Source organism: Thunnus albacares, chromosome 1 (genome assembly GCF_914725855.1).
Source record: "Thunnus albacares chromosome 1, fThuAlb1.1, whole genome shotgun sequence".
Classification (NCBI taxonomy): Eukaryota; Metazoa; Chordata; class Actinopteri; order Scombriformes; family Scombridae; genus Thunnus; species Thunnus albacares.
In genome coordinates, this window is record NC_058106.1 from 35117224 (window position 1) to 35137460 (window position 20237).

The window sequence follows — 20237 nt, forward strand, 5'->3', positions numbered from 1 at the left end:
GTGAGGTAACAGAGCTGAGAGACCTTGGATTTAAAATCCTGGCAAAGTGATTCGTCTATTTTTAAATTTACAAGGTCTGACTCCCTGGTTCACTCACTCAAAATGCTGTAGATGAAGAATATGTTGTACCGTTTGACATCGACTGATACAGATCAATTTAAGTCCGTCAGCCGATCTCGCAGATCATCTCACAGCATCCTAATAAACCAAAAAGTCATTGTGGATTTCTTTAATGACATAAAGAAGTTTCCAAATGCCTCGTCGTTTTTTGTTTTTTTCCTTCAGATTCACTTCTTTCTTTCTTTCTTTCTTTCTTTCTGTCTTCTTTATTTATGTGTTCATTGTTTTCCTGCCAGCGAGGCTCCAGCTGCAGCGGCCACAGATAAGAGCGACTGACAGTCAAGCCGCCCAGAAAATAGCACGACGACAAAACAAGAGAGTCTCTGTGTGTGTGTGTGTGTGTGTGTGTGTGTGTGTGTGTGTGTGTGTGTGTGTGTGTGTGTGTGTGTGTGTGTGTGTGTGTGTGTGTGACATGTTAATTGCACCAAGTGCTTTCCAGTGCTGTAATAAAGACAGTCCAAGCACTCCATTAACCTTGTGGTGTTTCATAAACCTGTCTGCCATTAACTGCTTTGAACTCTGAACGTTGAAGGTTTATCATCTGGAGACGAGCTTCAGGAACCGTTTACTACAACAAGAAGACCGAACGTCGGAGGAGGATGTCTGAAGTTGTCTTCAGGAAATCTCTTCAGTTCAAACCTACAGAGCTTTATTTCAAATTCTAAGGGTTTGTCATTCTCATGTAAAGGGACATATGATTAATCATACATCTGTAAGACATCTGTAAGACATCTGTAATACTTCCATCTGATGGAAAGCTGCAGCCATAAATCTTTCCTTCACATACAAGAATCATCCTGTATGTCTTCAAGTAAGTGTTGGAACAAATTATAATATATATATATAATATAGTGATATTATCATCCAGTGTGAAGAGCTAAAAGCTAAAAGGGGAAATTTATGTAGTGCAGAGATCCTTGTGTTTGTGTTATGCAAAATCCTGTTAAACTACCCTACAAGGGTTCTTATGCTGGTATAACAAATGAAAAATGTTCTGCTCTTCTGTTAATTATTGACCTTTAACTCTGACACTAAACGTGATGCACCACGTTCACCATGCAACACTTTTTTTTAGAAATCAGGCTGTAACTGTTATCACCTTCAACCTCAGCCAACAACAACCAAAAAAAAAATGATCAAACTCTCCCATTTCCTGTTTGTCTCTTCTTTGAATTATCTAATAAAAATGTTCAGTGTGTGTGTGTGTGTGTGTGTGTGTGTGTGTGTGTGTGTATGTGTGTGTTGTGATGAATACTCACATGGTTGCAGTCAGGAGCGATCTCACTTTCCTGCAGACAGACAGAGACAGAGAGAGAAAAATCAACAGGTTGTTTTCCTCAAACATTTATAAAACACACGCAGCTAAAATAAAAAACAAACATCTTGATATTGATTGGATTCCCTGTCAGGATATTTTGCTTCCTGACATTTCGAATGTGTGATTAAACTTCCTGCACGATGCTTCAAGGTAAAAACTGTTTGGTGCTCGAGACCAACTCTGCTTATACCTGGTATTAAAGGATTATTTCAATATTTTAGAAAACACACTCATTTGTTCTCTTTGTGAGATCGAGATGAGAAGATTAATGTACGTACATTAGTGTGAAACATTTGAGATATCTGAGGTTAAGTAGTTACTAGATTTAAATGAGAGAAGAGACGTGAGGTAGACTGGAAACTTTATAGGTGAATATCATGAGATGGCCGTCCATCCAGTCCAGAGTTTAACTGGTGAAGTGATGAAGAGCAGCATGGCGATATAGAATTATGTACAATGTTGATTAAGTTGTCTTATTTTCTCTTGCAGTGAGTGTTGTCTGCAGACCTGAGAAGGGAGGGATGTAGCATCCTGAGACTTCTGGTGTCATCTAGAGGGAGCTACCTGACAGGAAGTCCTGGAAGGAAGTCTATATACAGGAAGTGATGGCGTGTGATTCTCGCTATGTCTGTGATCCATACATACAATGTGCTAGTAAAAAGCCAAGCAATCTACTTTTTGGTGTCCTGCGTCACAATATTATAGACATTTAGGTTGACTGCATAATAGTTTTATGAATGAAAAAGACAGACGGCCTTTAATTCTATAGTCTAAGTCTAGTTTCATTTTTATTTTGCTGAGTCAAATGTTGAGTATGAATCTATTAAATGAAAAAATAGACCTAAAAAACAGCTCTACAGCTCACCAGTCCACATGTTGAATCTCATTTGTTTTACCTGTTAAACTGAGGAGTATAAACGTCAGCTGGTTGCAGCTTCCAGACGTCTGATCCTCACTGAGAGGTCTGCAGGTTTAGTATCATAGAGAGACAACAGGAAAGCCAAACTACAGTCAGAAAAACTACACTGATTTTTGTCTAAAATGTTATAAAACTGAAAAATGCTTTCTCAGAGTCCGAGGTGACGTCTTCATATGCGTCTCTACACGGGAATACTGGGCGGATGGATAAACTGTTGAAGGAGCTCCAGCTCGTCACTCCCCCTAAAGCTATAAACTGTCATTTTTTACATTTCTGTTTGTGCACGGATTAAACAAACAAGATATAATGTGTTAATTAGTGAGCTTTAGAGGTGTCAGTGTCTTTATTTTTGAACATTAGACAGAATCAGAGTCGAGGACGCTGCAGACAAAGACGAGATTAGCTCCAGCCTGAGGGGAAAAGCATTAAAACGACTCCAAGAAGCTGCTTTATGCACATGATATCTTCTTACTGTAGCAAGCAGCTTATTTGCTATCATAATTAGAACCTGTCAACCACAATGTAAACCACAATGCCTTATTTTTACATATATATTTCTACACATTTAAACAAGATACTACAGATGTGGGAAAGTTTACTTTTTTAAACGTTTGACAGAGCTAAGCTAGCTTCCAGTTTGTGCTAAGCTAGGCTAATCACATCCTTGAGATATCTCTGTTCAGGAAGATTTAAATTGCTATCAATCTTTTCATGTGACCAATTCATAAAAAGTGAATTTCCTGTACTGCATTGAAAAGATGATCCAGGGCACGTAAGGAAAACAGTACCAATATCACACCAGAGCTTTGTTTTTTTGCCCAAATCGCAGCAGTTTAACACGAACGCAGCGGTGACAGTTCTCCTTTGACTCTCCCACAACGTCCTCGACTATCAGAGGAACCCAGCTGGAGAAGCTGTTCTTACAGCTTCACACCACTTTGCAGTGAAAAAGACATGAAAGCACTTCATGTTAACTCTGCTCTGCCCACGGGAAAACAGAGACAAAAAGCCTTCTTCTGACTTCAAACCGTCATTTCCACTAAACGTTTCAGAGACAGAGGAACAAGTGTAATGAGGAAAGATAAAAATTACCAATTAGTAAGACTATGAGTTATTAATTAAAGTAGAGCTGTTCCATTCAGATCAAAGGCTTCTGAGACAAGACCAGATTTATCAACTAAACTGATCAAACTGCAGTGATAACAGAGACTAATTGTGTTTGGGGAGGGGGCGGTGCTAATGTGACAAAACCTCAGGCTAATATGATGCTGAAGACAAAGCGTCAGGGATTAAAAGTTCACAGTGTGAAATAGGGCTGCAGGAAAAAACTGACATTGCGATATCTTTTTTTTCCATGATATATATATTGCGATGTAGAAATTTCACCCGATAGCACCGACGACAGCACAAAGTTAGCGACTAGCTGGTGAGGAAAACAGAGCATTAACAAGCTAAAGAGTCCAATATTTTTCTCATTTTTCTCTCTACTTAAAAATAGACTGAATATTGGACTTGAACTCATCAGATGAATAAAAAGGTATGACTGCAAATGAATGATAATGTTGTTTTGTCTCTGCTGGATGTGTAAATAAGCAACCATAACAGCTGCTGCCCCCTAGTGGCCACAAAAAATCTATTAATGCAGCTTTAAAGTCACCTTGATAAGCTTATTTTCCTGATTTTTTTATGTGTTTATTGTGGCAAAAAATTTTTGATTTTGAAGTAGCTTTTCTTAAAAATTGCAATACAATTTGTGATGTTTTGTGTGTCATTTTTGCTGTATAGGAACTAGCAAAGGAAAATAATGTCAATGAAGAATCATATGTAATCATCTCCTTCAATAAAAAGCATTCTGCACATCACAGAAACCATATTTCACTGCTAATTTTTCAATTTATTTCCCGAACATGAGAACCATGGGCTCAGAGTTATATATAAAAAAGAAAATACTGCACTTGAGTTCCATTTATATCCTTGCTGAATGCATTATGCATGCTGCGTTGACACAAGTTACCACCACACATAATGTGACAGTTGGTCCAAATCACAAGCAGATTGTTGATTTGTCCTCTTCATGAGGAAAAGTTGCTGTAATTTCCCAAAGCTCTTGAATTTGTGTTAATTATTGCGATTGCAAAATAACAATTTCCAACTAACTAAACAGAAATTTACGTGGTAAATCACTCCTCGATAGCAGGTTTTCCTTGCCTGGAATAAAGACATCACAGCTGTAATGTTCTGAAGAAACTATAACACTTTTATAAAAATAAACCCCTCCAGGAAACAGAGCAGAGTTGCTCCATCACACAGCAAGGATCACATATTTAGTAAGTAAATTAATCAAAAGTGGGATAAACTTATTGTTTTGCAAGTTTTACGAGTAAGTCTCACGTCTTGGCCGAGAACCACCATCATTGTTTTCTGCCTGCTTATGACAGTTTTCACTGAGCAGGCTGCACAAGCATTTTATCCTCTCTTATTCCTGTTTTATTAATGTGTTTGTCCATCCTTGTTACTTTCCTTGTGCTTTCATTTAATTGTAAACAGGAAACCTACCCTGTAGAAATAAAGGTTAAATAAAAAGTAACTTTAACATCAAATTGTTTCATTTTTAAAAACATCTAGAGACCCGAAGAGATAAAACTGCACAAGAAAAAAGGCAAATATTAGAGAAAAGAGTGAAAAAAGTCTCATGTAGATAATGATATTGTGACTGAAAGCAAGTGCAGCTGAACTGAAGTGATATCCAACATCTGTATGTAGTGAAACAACCGCAGCGAATCGAAATGAAAAACACTGGACGCAGAATAAACAGCTGCAGCGACAGAAAACAGCCTCCTCTGTCTCCAACTGCTCTGCTCTCGACACGGCGTCCTTACAAACAGTCAATCCAGAGTCAGTAAGTGACAGACTGACTCAATGACCACTAACAGAAAGCGTCCATGGCCACGGGCGTGTTTGCACGGTGGCAAAATGACTTCCTCTCTAAGCAGTTAGCTTGTAACTACAGCGTTGATGTCGCTCCGACGGTCTCTCAAGTGTCGGATTTTTGGGGGATTTAGACCACCACAAATAAATTCTCAAACACTGTACAATGACCACACGCTGCTTTGCTTTGGGCTCTGCTAGTGTTTGCTGCTGCAGCTGTGTGTGTGTGTGTGTGTGTGTGTGTGTGTGTGTGTGTGTCTTAGAGAAGAAGCAGATTTATAAGAGCCATTTACCTCTTCAGGAGGCCACAGCTGTTATAGAGTTGAAGCGATGTAATTATCTCAGTAAAGAGGGCATCGCTCAGAGCTCGTGGAGGAGGAGGGAGCATATGTGTGTGTGTGTGTGTGTGCGTGTGTGTGTGTGTGTGTGTGTGTGTGTGTTTGACGTCAACATGGTGGAGAAGGAAGGATGATGACAACATGGTGGTGGGTACCAGAAATACAGAAAAACACACCAGGTGAGACTCAGAGGGACAGCGCGGTTAACACAGACGTGTACATCCTCTCAGTGTGTTTACATACATGTTATTGACTTTAGAGCTGCAATGATTAGTCAATTAATCAATTAATGCAACTATTTTGGTAACTGATTAATCGTTTAAGCTGTTTTTTAAGCAAAAATGCCAAATATTTGCCGGTTTCAGCTTCTCTGATATGAGGATTTGATTGTTTTATTTGTCATACATGATAATGAACTGAATATCTTTCGATTTTGGGCTTTTAATCAGACAAAACAAGATATTTGAAGACGTCACCATGGGCTCTAATAAATTTAATAAAACAAGCAATTTTCACTATTTTCTACACAAACTGACATTTTATACACAAAACTATGAATCGATAAAATAATCAGCAGATTAATTGATAATGAAAATAACAATTATTTGCAGCACTAACTGGGCAGTCAGCTTTCTCTGTGAACCATTGAGTCACACAGCTGAGTTTAGTTTACATTATTTCTAATTGACATTGTGGGTGTATGTGATGTGCCGTGTGTAGCTTTGTATTTTGTATAGTGTGTTCTGTGTGGGGTCTTTTTTTGTTTTGTTTGTTTGTTTGTTTTTTGGGGGGGGGGGCGTTGTTTGTTTTTTGCTTCTTACTGTTTGTTCTTCGCTGTTGTATATTTTTTGTCTGGGACTACAGAAGCAAATTAGCTTCAAGCTAACTCTGGTGCAGTGCATCTTTAATGTTTCAAACTGTCTCATTCAATAAATAAATAAATCAAATTAAATCAGATTAAAGTGATAGTTTGAGTGTTTATATCGTGCAGAGTGAGGCCCAGTCGATGCCTGATTGTTGAGGCTGAAACATTATTATGAGATTTTTTTTTATTAGCTCCAAATATGATGTATTAGCCAATATTTCTCAGCTGATGTTACATCAGTGTGTGCTTCCAGGTGTTGGGGAGTCCTACTGCACATGTTTAAAACCGTGTCTCCAGAAGAAGCTGTGTGAAATCTGATAAATTGTCTCAAGCGATGTCACTTCAGTCACCGTCGGTTGGAGCTGAAGACTAAAAGATTGAAAATAAAACCTGAAATATCACCTCACGGTTGTCTGCCTCCGCCAGCCGAGTCGAGCTGCAGTTTAACATCCGAGGAATCACTCACACAACTAATCTGTTCCTATGAGTGCTTCTCGCATGAGGCCTCGATGTGTGGAATAAAAAAAAAAAAAGAAGATGATATCTCTGGTTCTGCTGCATCGGCTTTGATCTTTATCTTTAAACTGTCCGTTGTGAGTCTGACAATGTTGTAGAAGTGTGATGCTAAATAAGCGGAGCAGTCTTTTAAAACATGAAGACATTAAAAAAAAAAAAGAAGCATTTTTCAAACTATGTAATAGAGACACTGCTTCTAAATTACATCAAACATATCTTTGGCATACATGTACTAAATTATTCACCAACAGTTAGATACCAAAATACCCGTGATAAGCTAAAAGTGGCTTCCGTGCAGAGTAACTGAATTTCTGCATCGCTCAGGGCCGGAGGAGGAAGAGGAGGAGGAGGGAGTGTGTGTGAAAGAGAGAGCTATAAGAGAAAAAAAAAAACGGACAGATTAAACTGGGTCACCATGCTTGTCATCACCACATCTGATGTCTTCCTCTAAAAGATCAGAGTCCAAACCTCTGAGGGCGAAGAGAGGAGACGACTGCAGTGATCACACGACATGATTATTTGTCAAATCGTTATGGTTCAACCGGTCTGTACAGTACAGTTCACACAAGTAAACACACACACACACACACACACACACACACACACACACACGGCAGATTTATGTGAAGTCTGTTTTAACAAAAGCACTTCACACATTAAAGGGCGGGTTCACAATTTATCAAGAGTGTCAGGTGTCCATGTGAGCAGTGAAAGAGGTTTTTCCTCGCTGTAATCAGTCCTCCTGTTCATACTGGATATTAAAAGATCCCCTTCAGATGTGGTTCAAATGTAAGTGGAGGCCAAAATCCACAGTGTGTCCATGCAGTCGTTTTGCACAAAAATGCATTTAAAAGTTGATGTGAAGCTTATATGAGGCTTCAGCAGTCTGAGTTACTCATATCAAGTGGATATCTGACACATTTACAGTCTTTTTAGCATCTTTTAGCATCTTTGTGTTTCCTCGGACAGTGTTTCCCTGTTGAGCTGCAGGTGGAAGTATAGTAACAAAAAGAGGGACTTTGACACTAAAAAGACTGTAACGTTGAAAGATATCTACTTGATTTGACTCATTTGGACACTGAAGCTTCATATTAGCTTCAGATTAACTTTTAAATACATTTTTGCACAGAAACAGAAGGAGGACTATGGATTTTGTCCTCCATCACTTCCATTGTAAGTACATTATGAAGGGATCTTCTAATGCTCAGTATGAACAGGAGGAATGATTACATCAGGAAAAACATATTTCACTGATCTCATTTAAAACAACAGCCCAAATGAATCTGTGCATGCATGTGTGTAAAAACAGTATTTTCATTCGGTTTGTTTGTATTTCATTTTTTGAATCAAGTAAAACAATGAGAGCAGCAGGCCTCATAAACGTCTGTGGTTTCACCTGACCCCGCCAGTCATGTGACGGCTGGATGACTGAACACACGCAGGCACTCATGTTGAACCTTACTCAGGTTGATAATTAGTTCAGTGAGGCACATTTATAAACCACGCTGAGGTCTGTGCTGTACAGTCTGCAAACCTCAAACCAAACTCAAACTCTACAGTGAAATAGTTTCTATGACGACGTCACTGCCAGATGTTCTCACCACCACTGTTTTTATAAAAGTGGGTTTGATATTTTAAAATTAAAAATGCATGAATAAATGATTCAAGGCCTGCAACTGACACATATTTACAGAATCTACTTTTACTTTTTAGACTAATTAGTTAATCGTTTATGCAATTTTAGAACATAGTGACAAAAGTCACTTCAGGAAGGAGTTTTTATTTCCTTTCTTTTATGTTTTTTTCTGCTTTTTCTTCTCTTCCTGTATATGCTGCTTCTGTGTCACATAATCTTTCTGTCACTGGTGGCAGGAAACTCTCCAAAAAAACAGATTTTAATCTTGAGATAACATCAGAAAGAAAAATAAACACTCATAACAATAAAATCTCTTTGCTTTAACAGCTGCAGGACTGAAAATATTTCATTCTGTTTTAAGGTTTGTTAGAATTAAGAAGTAAGAAAGAAAGAAATACTGTTTAATGTTGCGACTAATGATTCTTTCTTCTTCTTTCTCGATTCATCTGTTGATTATTTGTACAATTATTTGAATAATTTAATTTATAAAATGTCAGAAAATATTGAAAATGTCCATCACAGGCTTCCAGAGCCTCGGGTGATTTCTTCAGATTACTTGTTTTGTCTGATCAACAGTTTAATTATTCAGTTTACTGTGATATAAAACAGCAAATCCTCACCTTTGAGAAGCTGTAGAACCAGATAATGTTTAGTGATTTCACTTCATAAATGACAAACAATTAATTGATTATTGTCGTTATTTCATTTTCTGTCCATTGATTAATCAATTCATCCGTTTCTACTTTAAAATTGATTATTTTTCCACCAGAATTTGTTTCCTGGCAGATTAAAGAGAAGCGTTTAGAGCTTCATGTTGGGAAATAACACTTCTAACTAAATCTAACTTAACAGTCAATTGACGACAAATAAAATATATATATATTTTTTTCTAAAATCCTGTGTACAGCCCTCATTCACAGGTCTTTTAATACACTGACAAACATATGAAAGTTTTTTTTTTACTGGACCATATTTATACTGTTTATAAGTCAAACTAATCGATTATATAGGCCTCTGGACTCGATTGGACTTTCGATAGTGCAAGAAAGTAAAAGTGCAGCGGCTTCACAAAATGAAAAGAACATAAAAACTGCAAATCACTGCTTGAGTAAATGTTTCATCTGACATTATGTCTGCAGCAAGTTCCCCTCCAGACCAATGGTTTAACTACCTGGTCCAAGGCCAACCAGTCGTTAAATCCATACAGTATCTTTACAATCAGGCCTCAAAAATCTTGGACAAAAAAAAAGCAAATAAGTTAACCATCACTGCTGCATTGTAAGCAAATTCAAGATTATAAGTTTTGCAGACTTTATTGATTTTCATTATGTAAAGCTTGTGTTTTAAATGCTTCAGTAGACTTGCTCCTCAGCCTTTCTGCAAATACAGCAGAAGACAACAGAGCTGCAGCAGATCCAGCAGAGAGGCTTCAAGTTTCCACATCACACTTGTGTAAGTTACTGGACCAGGATGTCACAAATCATTGCACGTAAGCCCGCCTCTTAGAATTGGATTTTCAATGAGCTCAGAGAAACTTTTGCACTTTCAGCAGATGAATGTGAAAAACAAACTCTGCACATACATCATTCTGCACAGTGAAGCTCAAACATCCAACTAATGCAACAAGAAGAAAAACATATTTTTGAGTGGAGGGGGACTTTAAGTTACTCCACAGTAATCTTGCTTAATTTAACAGGATAATTTGGGGTTTTCTGTAGTTTTTGGAGTGTCAGAAAGGTGTGAAATCTGGAGGAAAATACGCATGAGCTGTTCTGGAGCCCTAATTTACTCTAATGTGTGTGTGAGTGCAGCTAGTGTAACTGGGACACTGGTGCAGGTGATGAAGATGGTCACCTCTGCATCAGTGTCCTGCTGACAGCCGGTGTGAGTCTGACCCACCGGGGCGACACACCCAGCTGATGCCCGACACCTCCCGGGACCGGAGCGGATCAGGCAGCTGTGCCGGCGGCCGCTTACCTCTCTGCGGTCCTGCAGACACTCCAGCACGGCAAGGTTGTTGGTCCAGGTGTGTTTGGGGCAAAGCCGGGTCAGGTCCTCCCTGCAGGCCTCCTCCTCCGACAGCTTCCAGCCGGTCGCCCTTCGAGGCTGTGAGGCCCCAGCGGCAGCGGCGGCGGCGGCAGCGACGGCGGCGGCAGCAGGTGCATCCTTGCCCGGGGGATCCGCGGCTCTGATGACGGGCGGGTTGGGTGGGTCGGCCGGGCCGCTGGCAGCCTTCAAGCCGAAGACGGAGCCGAAGCCGCAGAGACACACTGACGACAACAGCAGCAGCAGCGGAGAGCGACTGTACGCCGCCATCTTCACACCACTGTTGAGCTCGCGCTAATGAGACTGCAGCATTTCCGGTCAGCAAGTGCACAGTAAAAGCCTTAGTGACCGACACAGATACACCACTTCCGGTTATGTTATAAAAAACAAAGACCTCATTTCATCTAATATGATTTGATAATAAATCAGTATTTCTTCCTACTCACTTTTACACGAGTGCACTGCACTGATTGGTTGTAATATAGAACCATTAACATACAGTACTGGGTAAAGGTAGGAGAAGTACGGTGGCCCTGAGGTGCAAAACATGACGACATTTAAAGAAATACAACATTTTGGAAACCACAAAAACATTTTGGAAAATACAACATTTCACAAAACACAACAGTGTTTTTTGATTATATTGTTGTGTTTCACACCTCAGGGCCACCGTAGATAAATTCTTAAAGGTGCAGTGTGTAGAATCTAGTGGCATCTAGTGGAACAGACTTGGCATAAATGGAATATAATATTCATAGGTATGTTTTAATCAGTGTATTATCACTTGAAAATAAAAATAGTGTTTCTGTTACCTTACAATGGTCTCCTTCCACGTAGGCCGCCATGTTGCACTGCCATGTTTCTACAGTAGCCTAGAATGGACAAACCAAACACTGGCTCTAAAGAGGGCCTTTGGCGTTTCGTGGCCACTGTAGATTTTTCCTACATGCTTGGAAGGGCAGGGTGAGGGGATGGGTATTCATTTGGTTGCAATCTGCAACCTCACCACTAGATGTCACTAAATCCCACACACTGGTGCTTTAAAGTCTTCAAATATTGAAGCTAAATCTTTATGTACCTACTTTTTTTTTTTACATGAGTACACCATGGATGTATTATAAGAACTGGATACCGGACTCAAAGATGGCACTTATTCAATCAAATGAGAATTGCATGAGAATTGCTGCTGTGCATCCACAGATAGACCTACTTGGGCGCATGAACCTGAAAAGTTTCTAGCTTCAAGGTCAGATTCTGTCTTGTGTGGCCAACTGAATATGTGCAGTAGTGTTTCTCCTGCTGGCACCGCACACGAGTTCTTGCTTGTCCCATAGTCTTTACATTGGGATGACGTAATGGTCTTTAAAATTGCTTTTCTTGGCTCGAGGAAAGTTTTAAAAATATAAAACTTTCATGGATTAAAAATTCATAATAGAAAGAATCATAATTTACCTTTTTTGCAATTGGAGGTGTCCTGTTATACATCCACGGAGTACACGTCCAGGGTAAGAGAAATATGGGGGCCCTGAGGCGCAAAACACAACTTTTCAAGAAACAAAACAACAAAATAGAAATAGGAAGAAAAACACAGTGACATTTCACAGAACATTGTTGTATGTTGTGGAATGTTTTTGTGTTTTGTGAAATGTTGTTCTGCAGCTGTTTTCCAGCTGTTTTGCAGCTCAGGGCCAACATATGGAAATTCATAGTCTTCAAAGTCTTCAAAAACTTAAGCTGAACCTTTATATTTCTCTCAGGAAAACTGGTTTAACTGTAGATCATCATATCCAAGGGATTCATTTCATACATGAATCCTATATCAACAGTGAGCATTTTATTATCAACATCCTTGTGGCCTATAATATTATAACCTTTAGTGCATCGTGTAGTTCTTGCAGTGTTATGGGGGACTCCAAATATTCACTTACTGTGATGTTGTTACACTGATGATTGCATTCAAGTTAGAGATATAAACCTCAAAGAGAAATACAAAGAGAAATCTTAAGATGAAAATTTAAATTAGCTTAAAATAACATTAATATAGACAAATTAACCTGGCTAAGAATCAAACCTTATTGCTGTGAATGCAACTGATGCAGATGGTACAAGTGTTAAAATTGCAGCAGCACATCCCATAATTAACTCTTTTTGGGAACTATTTAAATTTTCCATCGGAAAATACTGTAAATGTTCATCCATCCATTCTCCTCCTTAATGTTTATAAAGGCACATTTGACATGAATAAATTTGAATTTCAACTTCTGAGAAAACTTTTGTTTCTTGAAGGGAAATTTATATCACTGAAATGGGTTGAGTCTGAGCCCCCAATGAAATATTTAGTATTCTACATCTAGAGAGGTTGTCTACAGTCCTTAGTGGAAGTGACAAGAAATTTAGTTAAATATGGAGTTCTTCTGTAAATCATGAACCACGGGGGGTTGGAAATACCTTGTTTGCAGGAACAACTGCTATCAAATTTTCCATTATATGTATCACATCCTAATTATACGAGAAAAGAAGATCTATTGATTGATAGAAGATGAAAGGTAAATGAAAGGAATTGCTGTAGAGATATTATTTTATTCATGTTGTAGCATAGTGCTTTATCTTTATGGGGGTTTTCTGATGATAATATGAGGCTTCAGCGGACTGTGATGGACAGTGTTTTCCTGTTCAGCTGCAGTGAAATGATCATAACAAAAAGAAGGAATTTGGAACTGAAAAGACTGTAACTTTGATAGATATTGACTTGACTTGACTAATTTGCACAGCTGAACCTTCATTTTTATCTTCAAAACAACTTCTAAACACAGGTCCAGACACTCAAAGTAAGTTTATTTCAGTGGGCTGGAGTCATTAAAAAACACACCAACGCGTGTCGGCTCATATATAGCTTAAATTCTGCAGACAGTTTATTGATGTCTTCTTTTAGTTTCTTCTCAAATGGCAATGTGAGCTGGGCTTTCAATTCCTTAATCTGTGTTTGTAAGGCCAATTTCTGTTTTCTGGCTTCCTCAATTAGTAAGAGAATGACTCTAGCCCACTGAAATAAAGGATCAAATCTAGGGGAGTGTTTATTGAGAATTGCCTCCCATTTACCTTTGAATTCATCATCGCCATAGCCAAATGAAGGGAAACCCACTCGGGATCATATCCTTCCTCCAGTAATCAGATAAGGTGACCATATGAAAATGTATCTTCAGTTCTTTTTCTGAAAGTTTTTGGAGATCAAAGAACAACTTACAAAAGTCTGCCATCTGTGCAGGTTCCTGATCCAGATCCAGAAGTGTGTCTTCAACAATAATGCTTTTGCCCTCATCCTTGGTATAGGAGAATGACTTGTTTTTGGCCATATTCATCAGGTAATGGGTCCAAAAAAATGATTTTGAAGAGCAGAGGAATTATGACCAAAAATGGCATAAAAGTAAAACGCCTTTATTTCAGTGGGCTAGAGTAATGACTGTAGCCCACTGAGCTGGACTCATTACCTGATGACACATTGATACATTTACATATGGTCACTTTATCTGATTACTGGAGGAAGGATATGATCCCGAGTGGGCTTCCCTTCATTTGGCTATGGTGATGATGAATTCAAAGATAAATGGAAGGCAATTTTCAATAAATGCTCCCCAGATTAGATCCTTTATTTCAGTGGGCTAGAGTCATTCTCTTACTAATTGAGGAAGCCAGAAAACAGAAATTGGCCTTACAAACACAGATTAAGGAATTGAAAGCCCAGCTCACTGAATCAAAGGAACACAGATTGCCTTTTGAGAAGAAACTAAAGGAAGACATGGATAAACTGTCTGCAAAATTAAGTCAAAGCAAAACTGCTAAATTCAAGCGAGATCTTGAATATTACAGCACTGGTGCTATATATGACTGGGGCAAAAAACGCAATCAGACACAGAAAAGTGTCTTTTAATCTCCCTAGTACTGATGAAGATGATAATGATCATGATGATAATAATAATAATAATAAGGACATTGATAATATGAATGAGACGCTCGATATGGATTTTTAAGTCCACCTTTCTACCCGGTACTACAAATTCCACACTGACTACCTTTACTAAAAAAGTGTCTTATGAGGTGTTGAACAAAAAAGCTTAGAAGGTGCAATCTAACGAAAAAAGTATCTGAAACACTCAAATGGCTACCGGACAGAGATGACATCATCATAAAAAGTGCTGATAAGGGGGGTGCAGTTTGCGTATGGGGCAAAGAGAAATATATTTCAGAGGCTATGCCCCAGCTAGAGAACACCCAGTATTACTCTATGTCCCCATCAAACCCAATGGACAAGATGGAAAGAGAGCTACAGGAGCTACTCAACATGGCAAAAAAACACCATGATGAAGGCCTGGAGGCTTTGAGACTCTATCTGGGGTCCAGACCTGACGACCTGATGCCTCCTAGTGACTTTCTTGTGCAACTCACTGAGTGGACTCTCAAAAACAAGGTTTTCCTATTCCAGGGCAAACTGTGTAGACAGTTTTAGGACTATGGGAGGAACAACACTTTTTTTTTTTTTTTTTTTTAAAAATAACCCATTTAAAGGAAAAATTGTGTGGTGGGGCAGATACATTGATGTTGTGATCTTGTTCTTTTCAGGCTCAGAAAAAGAGCCTCTAGACTTCCATGTTTATGTAAACAGTTTAAATGAAAACCTGAAGTTAAGCCTGCAATATGACCTACAACTTTCTGGACCTAAGGATCTCAAAGGATGACCGAGGATACTTGCACACCTCTATCTTTAGAAAAACCACTGACTGAAACATCATATTGCATGCGGATAGTTTTCACCCTCCCCCCATGGCTCATCAAGAATATCCCTTACGGACAAACCAGAGACTAAGACGCATATGTGATTCTGATCAGGATTTCCAAACTCAATCTATGGACATGCAGCAGCGTTTTAGAGGGTATCAACCCCAGATTCTCACTCAAGGTCACAACAGAGCTCCGTCACTCGAGAGGAGGAAATTGCTCAGCCCTAAAACAAAACAAGAGCAAACCCAGAAACCTTACTTTGTTAGCAAAGAAGCAGTCTAGATCAAACACACTATTAAGAAGAATTGGGACATCATTGAAAGAGACATTTCTTTTCGAGAGATACTCACTGAACCCCCAGGGATCAGCTTCAGAAGGGCCCCAACAATCAAGGACAAATTAGTCAAGTTACCTTCCTGCTCTCAATCCTGACACATGGCTTCGCCGACCCAAAGGCAATTTTTGCTGTGGTAATTGAAATAACTGTTAGAATATGGTGAAAACTGACACTTTTAGAGATGTGTTTAGCAACAAAACCTATCCTATCACCAGTTTTATAAATTGTAATACTACTCATGTCATGTTGGCCTCACTAAAAGGAGGTTGAGGGACAGAGTGGCTGAACATAAGTATGCCATTCATACTGGGAACTTGAGTCATCCTATGGCCAAACTGTACTGTACAAACATGGGAGTGATTCAACCCTAAGAGTGTCAGGTATTGAAGTTATCAGCTAAGATGCTAAGGGGTGGGGACAAAATCAAACGCCTCAAACAAAGAGAGGCATATTGGATCTATGCCCTTAAGGCCACCAGTTGTGTTTCCCTCAGCCAATCACTCCCAGCCTGCCCTGTTGTCTCATCACCTGTTCCCCATTCCCTGATGAGTTTAGTCTGTATTTAAGGTCTGGTTTTGAGTTGAGTCTTTGTTGGATCATTTGTTTTGTTCAGCTTGTTCTGTTTTGCCCTATCCTATCCTATCCTATCCTATCCTATCCTATCCTATCCTATCCTATCCTATCCTAACCACCTCAAGATTAAAGGTTTCCATCTACCCTGCTATCTCTGCATGCTGGTCTCTGCAATTGCGTCCATTCCTGCTACTCAACCTGACACAAACAGTACATGGAAGCACAACATGGGCCACCAGTTACCCTGGTCTCAACAAAGACTTTGACCTTTCACCTTTCTTATAGTCATTAGCTTCGTCCTAAATAAGTGTCATTGTTCTTTTGTTTCTCTGAGGAGTTGATATTCCCAAAAGCTTTTTTCCTGTTCGGGTCCTTGAAGTGTACTCCACTTGGTTTCCTTATTGAAAGTATTATATATTGATATTGTTATTGTTTGAGTGCATCTTTAGTGGTGGTTTTATTTGATTTATTAATGTTGTATTCTGATGTTTGTTTCCTTCTGTGGATTTCCTTCTTTGCCGACACCATCCTCAGTAAGGAAAGTGTTTTTTTTTAACAGCCTGTTAGAGGACCTTGGTTTTGTATTTTCTGTGTTGTATTTGTTGTATTTGTTGTGTGATGTCCTCAGAGGCCAGAGATAGAAAAAAAACTCACCATTGCCACTAGAGGCCAGAAAGAAAATGATGCAGGTACTTAAGAGTTACACACCTGTGGTGACTGCAACTATAATTGTTTGTTGTTGTTTGTTTCTTTGTGTCTCCACACCCTGAAGAAGGCGCAAGCTGACATGCGTTGGTGTGTTTTTAATGACTCCAGCCCACTGAAACAAAGGCCTTTTCTTTTTCAAACCTACCTCGAGTGCCTGGACCTGTATTTTTTATGCCATTTTTGGTCATAATTCTTCTGCTCTTCTTCAATATTATTCCCTTCCAGGAGCACCGGTAGTTTGAAGGACACCAGTAGCGCTCCTGTTTCTGCTCTCTTTAACTTCTAAATACATGTCCCCCATCACTTACATTGTAAGTGCATTATGAAGGGAGGAATGATTACAGCAAGAGAAACATGTTTCAGTGTTCAATGTTTGAGCATGTGACTGACAGATTTGAAAAATAGTGAACTTATACTTTAAAATTGCAGCAGCTGTTAAGTTTTTTGCCAGTATAGGAAGTAGGGATGTGCAGAGGGCCCAGTATTTGTATTTGTATCTATATTTGTTGAGGCAGCAAAATTATTTGTATTTGAATAAAAGTGGAAAGAGGCTTAAAAATCCTGTTTTTGTTTTTATTACACTTATAATTTTAGAAAATTAAAGATGAAAATTAAAGTGATGTCCAAATTAAGAAATATGCATCATGTAGCAGGTGGATGTGACTCCCCTCATTGAGACCTGCTGATAGACGTAACAGCGGAGCAGAGGAGAGACACTGAGACAGCGACTATAACCGACCTGCTCGCTGGTATTTGACAAGTTTTGTTTTTTTCTTCCCAAAAACAAATAATTATAAAAATATTTGTATGAAACAAATACTCGCGTGTGCTTTGCCGAATAATGTATTTGTATTCGGGCACACCCCTAATAGGAAGGACCACAACACGTCTATATCTGCAGGTCTAAACCTATACCGCTGCTGACATTACTTCATTATTTCCTGTACGGTATGTGGGGACAGGCTCACAGGTGTAAAACTGGTCTGAAAATGACTGAACAGCACTCCCCATGTGGTGAATCTGCAGCCTGATAAACATGAGTGAGTTTGTGAGCAAGTTTCCATAAAAAAAAGAAGAAGAAAGATTCATAGTTCAACAGACCCTGAAATATTCATAATTCAACCCTAAAAGATGCAACAAAGTAATTACCCATGCATTTTGAATAAATATGAATTTAATATACTGCCCATTTAGTCAAGTGTTGGAAAAGTTATGAAAATAAGCAGAGAAAACTTGATGCTTTAAGAGAAAAAACAATACTGGGAGAACATTTGTATGTCTGGTGTGTGTATGTGTATCTGTCCTTCCCTCCCAGGGTGCTCGAGCAGCTAGATGTAATGGAAACCAGTATGAGCAATAAATCCTCCCAGTTTAGAGCTGACAGCTGCTGGGAGGCTTTTTCTGGTTCTCCACCAGCTACACATTCATCCTGCTCTCTGAGGTAGTAACAGCTTTCATTTAGAAGATATTTTATGGATTACTTTAGTATTGAGTATTTCTATTTTTTCTTCTACATTCAGGAAAGAAATATTGTACTTTTTACTCCACTATTTTCATCTGACAGCTACTAGTTACTTTTCAGATTAAGATTTGACATAAAAAAACATACCACAGGTTTATAAAATGGAACACGTTAAAGATTAAACCAATATTTCCCAACATTTTTGGCTTTTCAGATGTTTATGAATTCTTAGTAGTTGATTTTTTGTCTAAACTTCTGGCACGGTTTCATTTAACTATTTCACAAATACAAAGATTAGAGAAAAGTTCAAAACATGAACACAGATTTGTGTAGCAGAACTTCTTCCCTTTCCTCCTCTCCCAATACTCGACCCCTCAGATTTATTTTGTGACCCTTTGAATGGACCTGACCCCAGGTTGGGAACCACTACATAACACTTATACATTGACAAATCAGTAATAATCTAACAATGTAATTTATAATAATTAGTAATTTATCAATCACAGGAGAGTTTTTCTGCAGAATGAGCACTTTTACTTTGGATACTTTAAATATATTTCACTGATGATACTTGTAGGATTTTGAATGAAGGACTTTTAATTATAATGGAACATTTTTACATTGTTTACTGGTACTTTTACTGAACCCACATTCACACACATCTTGTATTAAGTTTGTATTTTGATTTTCAGACTGGAATGAGAATCTATTTATGTCAGTTAAAGTTACTGCTGTGTATATACGGAAAACATATTTGTGATAATCTGACAGATGTCTGTATGAACATCTGCTAAATGTTTTTTCTTCATATATACAGGAGAAAATAGTTTCCACTGAAATCTGTTCAGGTCTCTACATATCTGAGTGATCAAGACATTATGTTAGGAAAAATATTGTCAAATGTCATATTTTGAGGAGCAGAATTTCATTAAATAAACTCTATTATTTCCATTATGTGGGTAAGTTACAGACTAGGGAATAAAAATGAGAAAGTCAAACATTTATTTGGAAATATTGGCAAGAACAAAATACAGTAAACATGAACTTAGACGAATACTTCCTTTTTTAAATTGTTTTATAATGAACAACATATCTACCCACCTAAACATGGAGTACACTCACCTAGAGGAACAGACATTAAAATATATATATATACATATCTTCTCTAACTCATGAATTGCATCAGGTCATTCAACCACATACGCTTTAGGTGGATTTGTTGATTTCCAGTGTAATAATATTCTTTTTGTAAAAGCAATGATGTTTTGTCTTTTCCTCATTGTTTTCTATCTGTGCTACCAAATATGTCTGCATTGGAAAATCAATATTAAATCAATATTAAGTGCCTCTGATAATGTTTTAAAGATCACAGACCAGTAAGTTGCCAGAGCAGGGAATGACAAGAACATACTGGTGAAGCTGGCAGGTGTATTCAGACACCTGTCCTTTAGAGAATTTTATTTTGGAAACAAATCCTGATTTCTCCATTTAAATGGTGTTTACCTCTTAACAGCTCTTTATGTTATTATATTGTAATTCTTTGCTGACGATGGCTTCTTTAAATCTGATATTTACATTTATAAGAAAGTCGTCTTTTTACATTAAGCACAACTTGCTTCATCTTGAAACTCGATTACAATTGATATCAGATGCTTTCATTCTTATTTGAGTCAGCATCCACAGCAAGATGTTTTC

The 20237-nt window shown here is 38.3% G+C and overlaps 1 protein-coding gene across 2 annotated transcripts in view; it reads right to left on the reverse strand.

The window, feature by feature from the left end:
• LOC122985504 (Golgi apparatus protein 1-like) overlaps positions 1 to 10997 on the reverse strand; it is a 28776-nt gene extending 17779 nt beyond the window's left edge. For both annotated transcript variants that reach the window (XM_044356230.1, XM_044356222.1), the window contains exons 1-2: positions 10618 to 10997; positions 1380 to 1409 (exon numbers count right to left, since the gene is read on the reverse strand). In XM_044356230.1, coding sequence (XP_044212165.1) covers positions 1380 to 1409; positions 10618 to 10956 — 369 coding nt within the window. In that variant the 5' untranslated portion in view covers positions 10957 to 10997. The remainder of the gene's footprint in view (positions 1 to 1379; positions 1410 to 10617) is intronic.
• Between the last annotated feature and the right edge of the window lie 9240 nt (positions 10998 to 20237).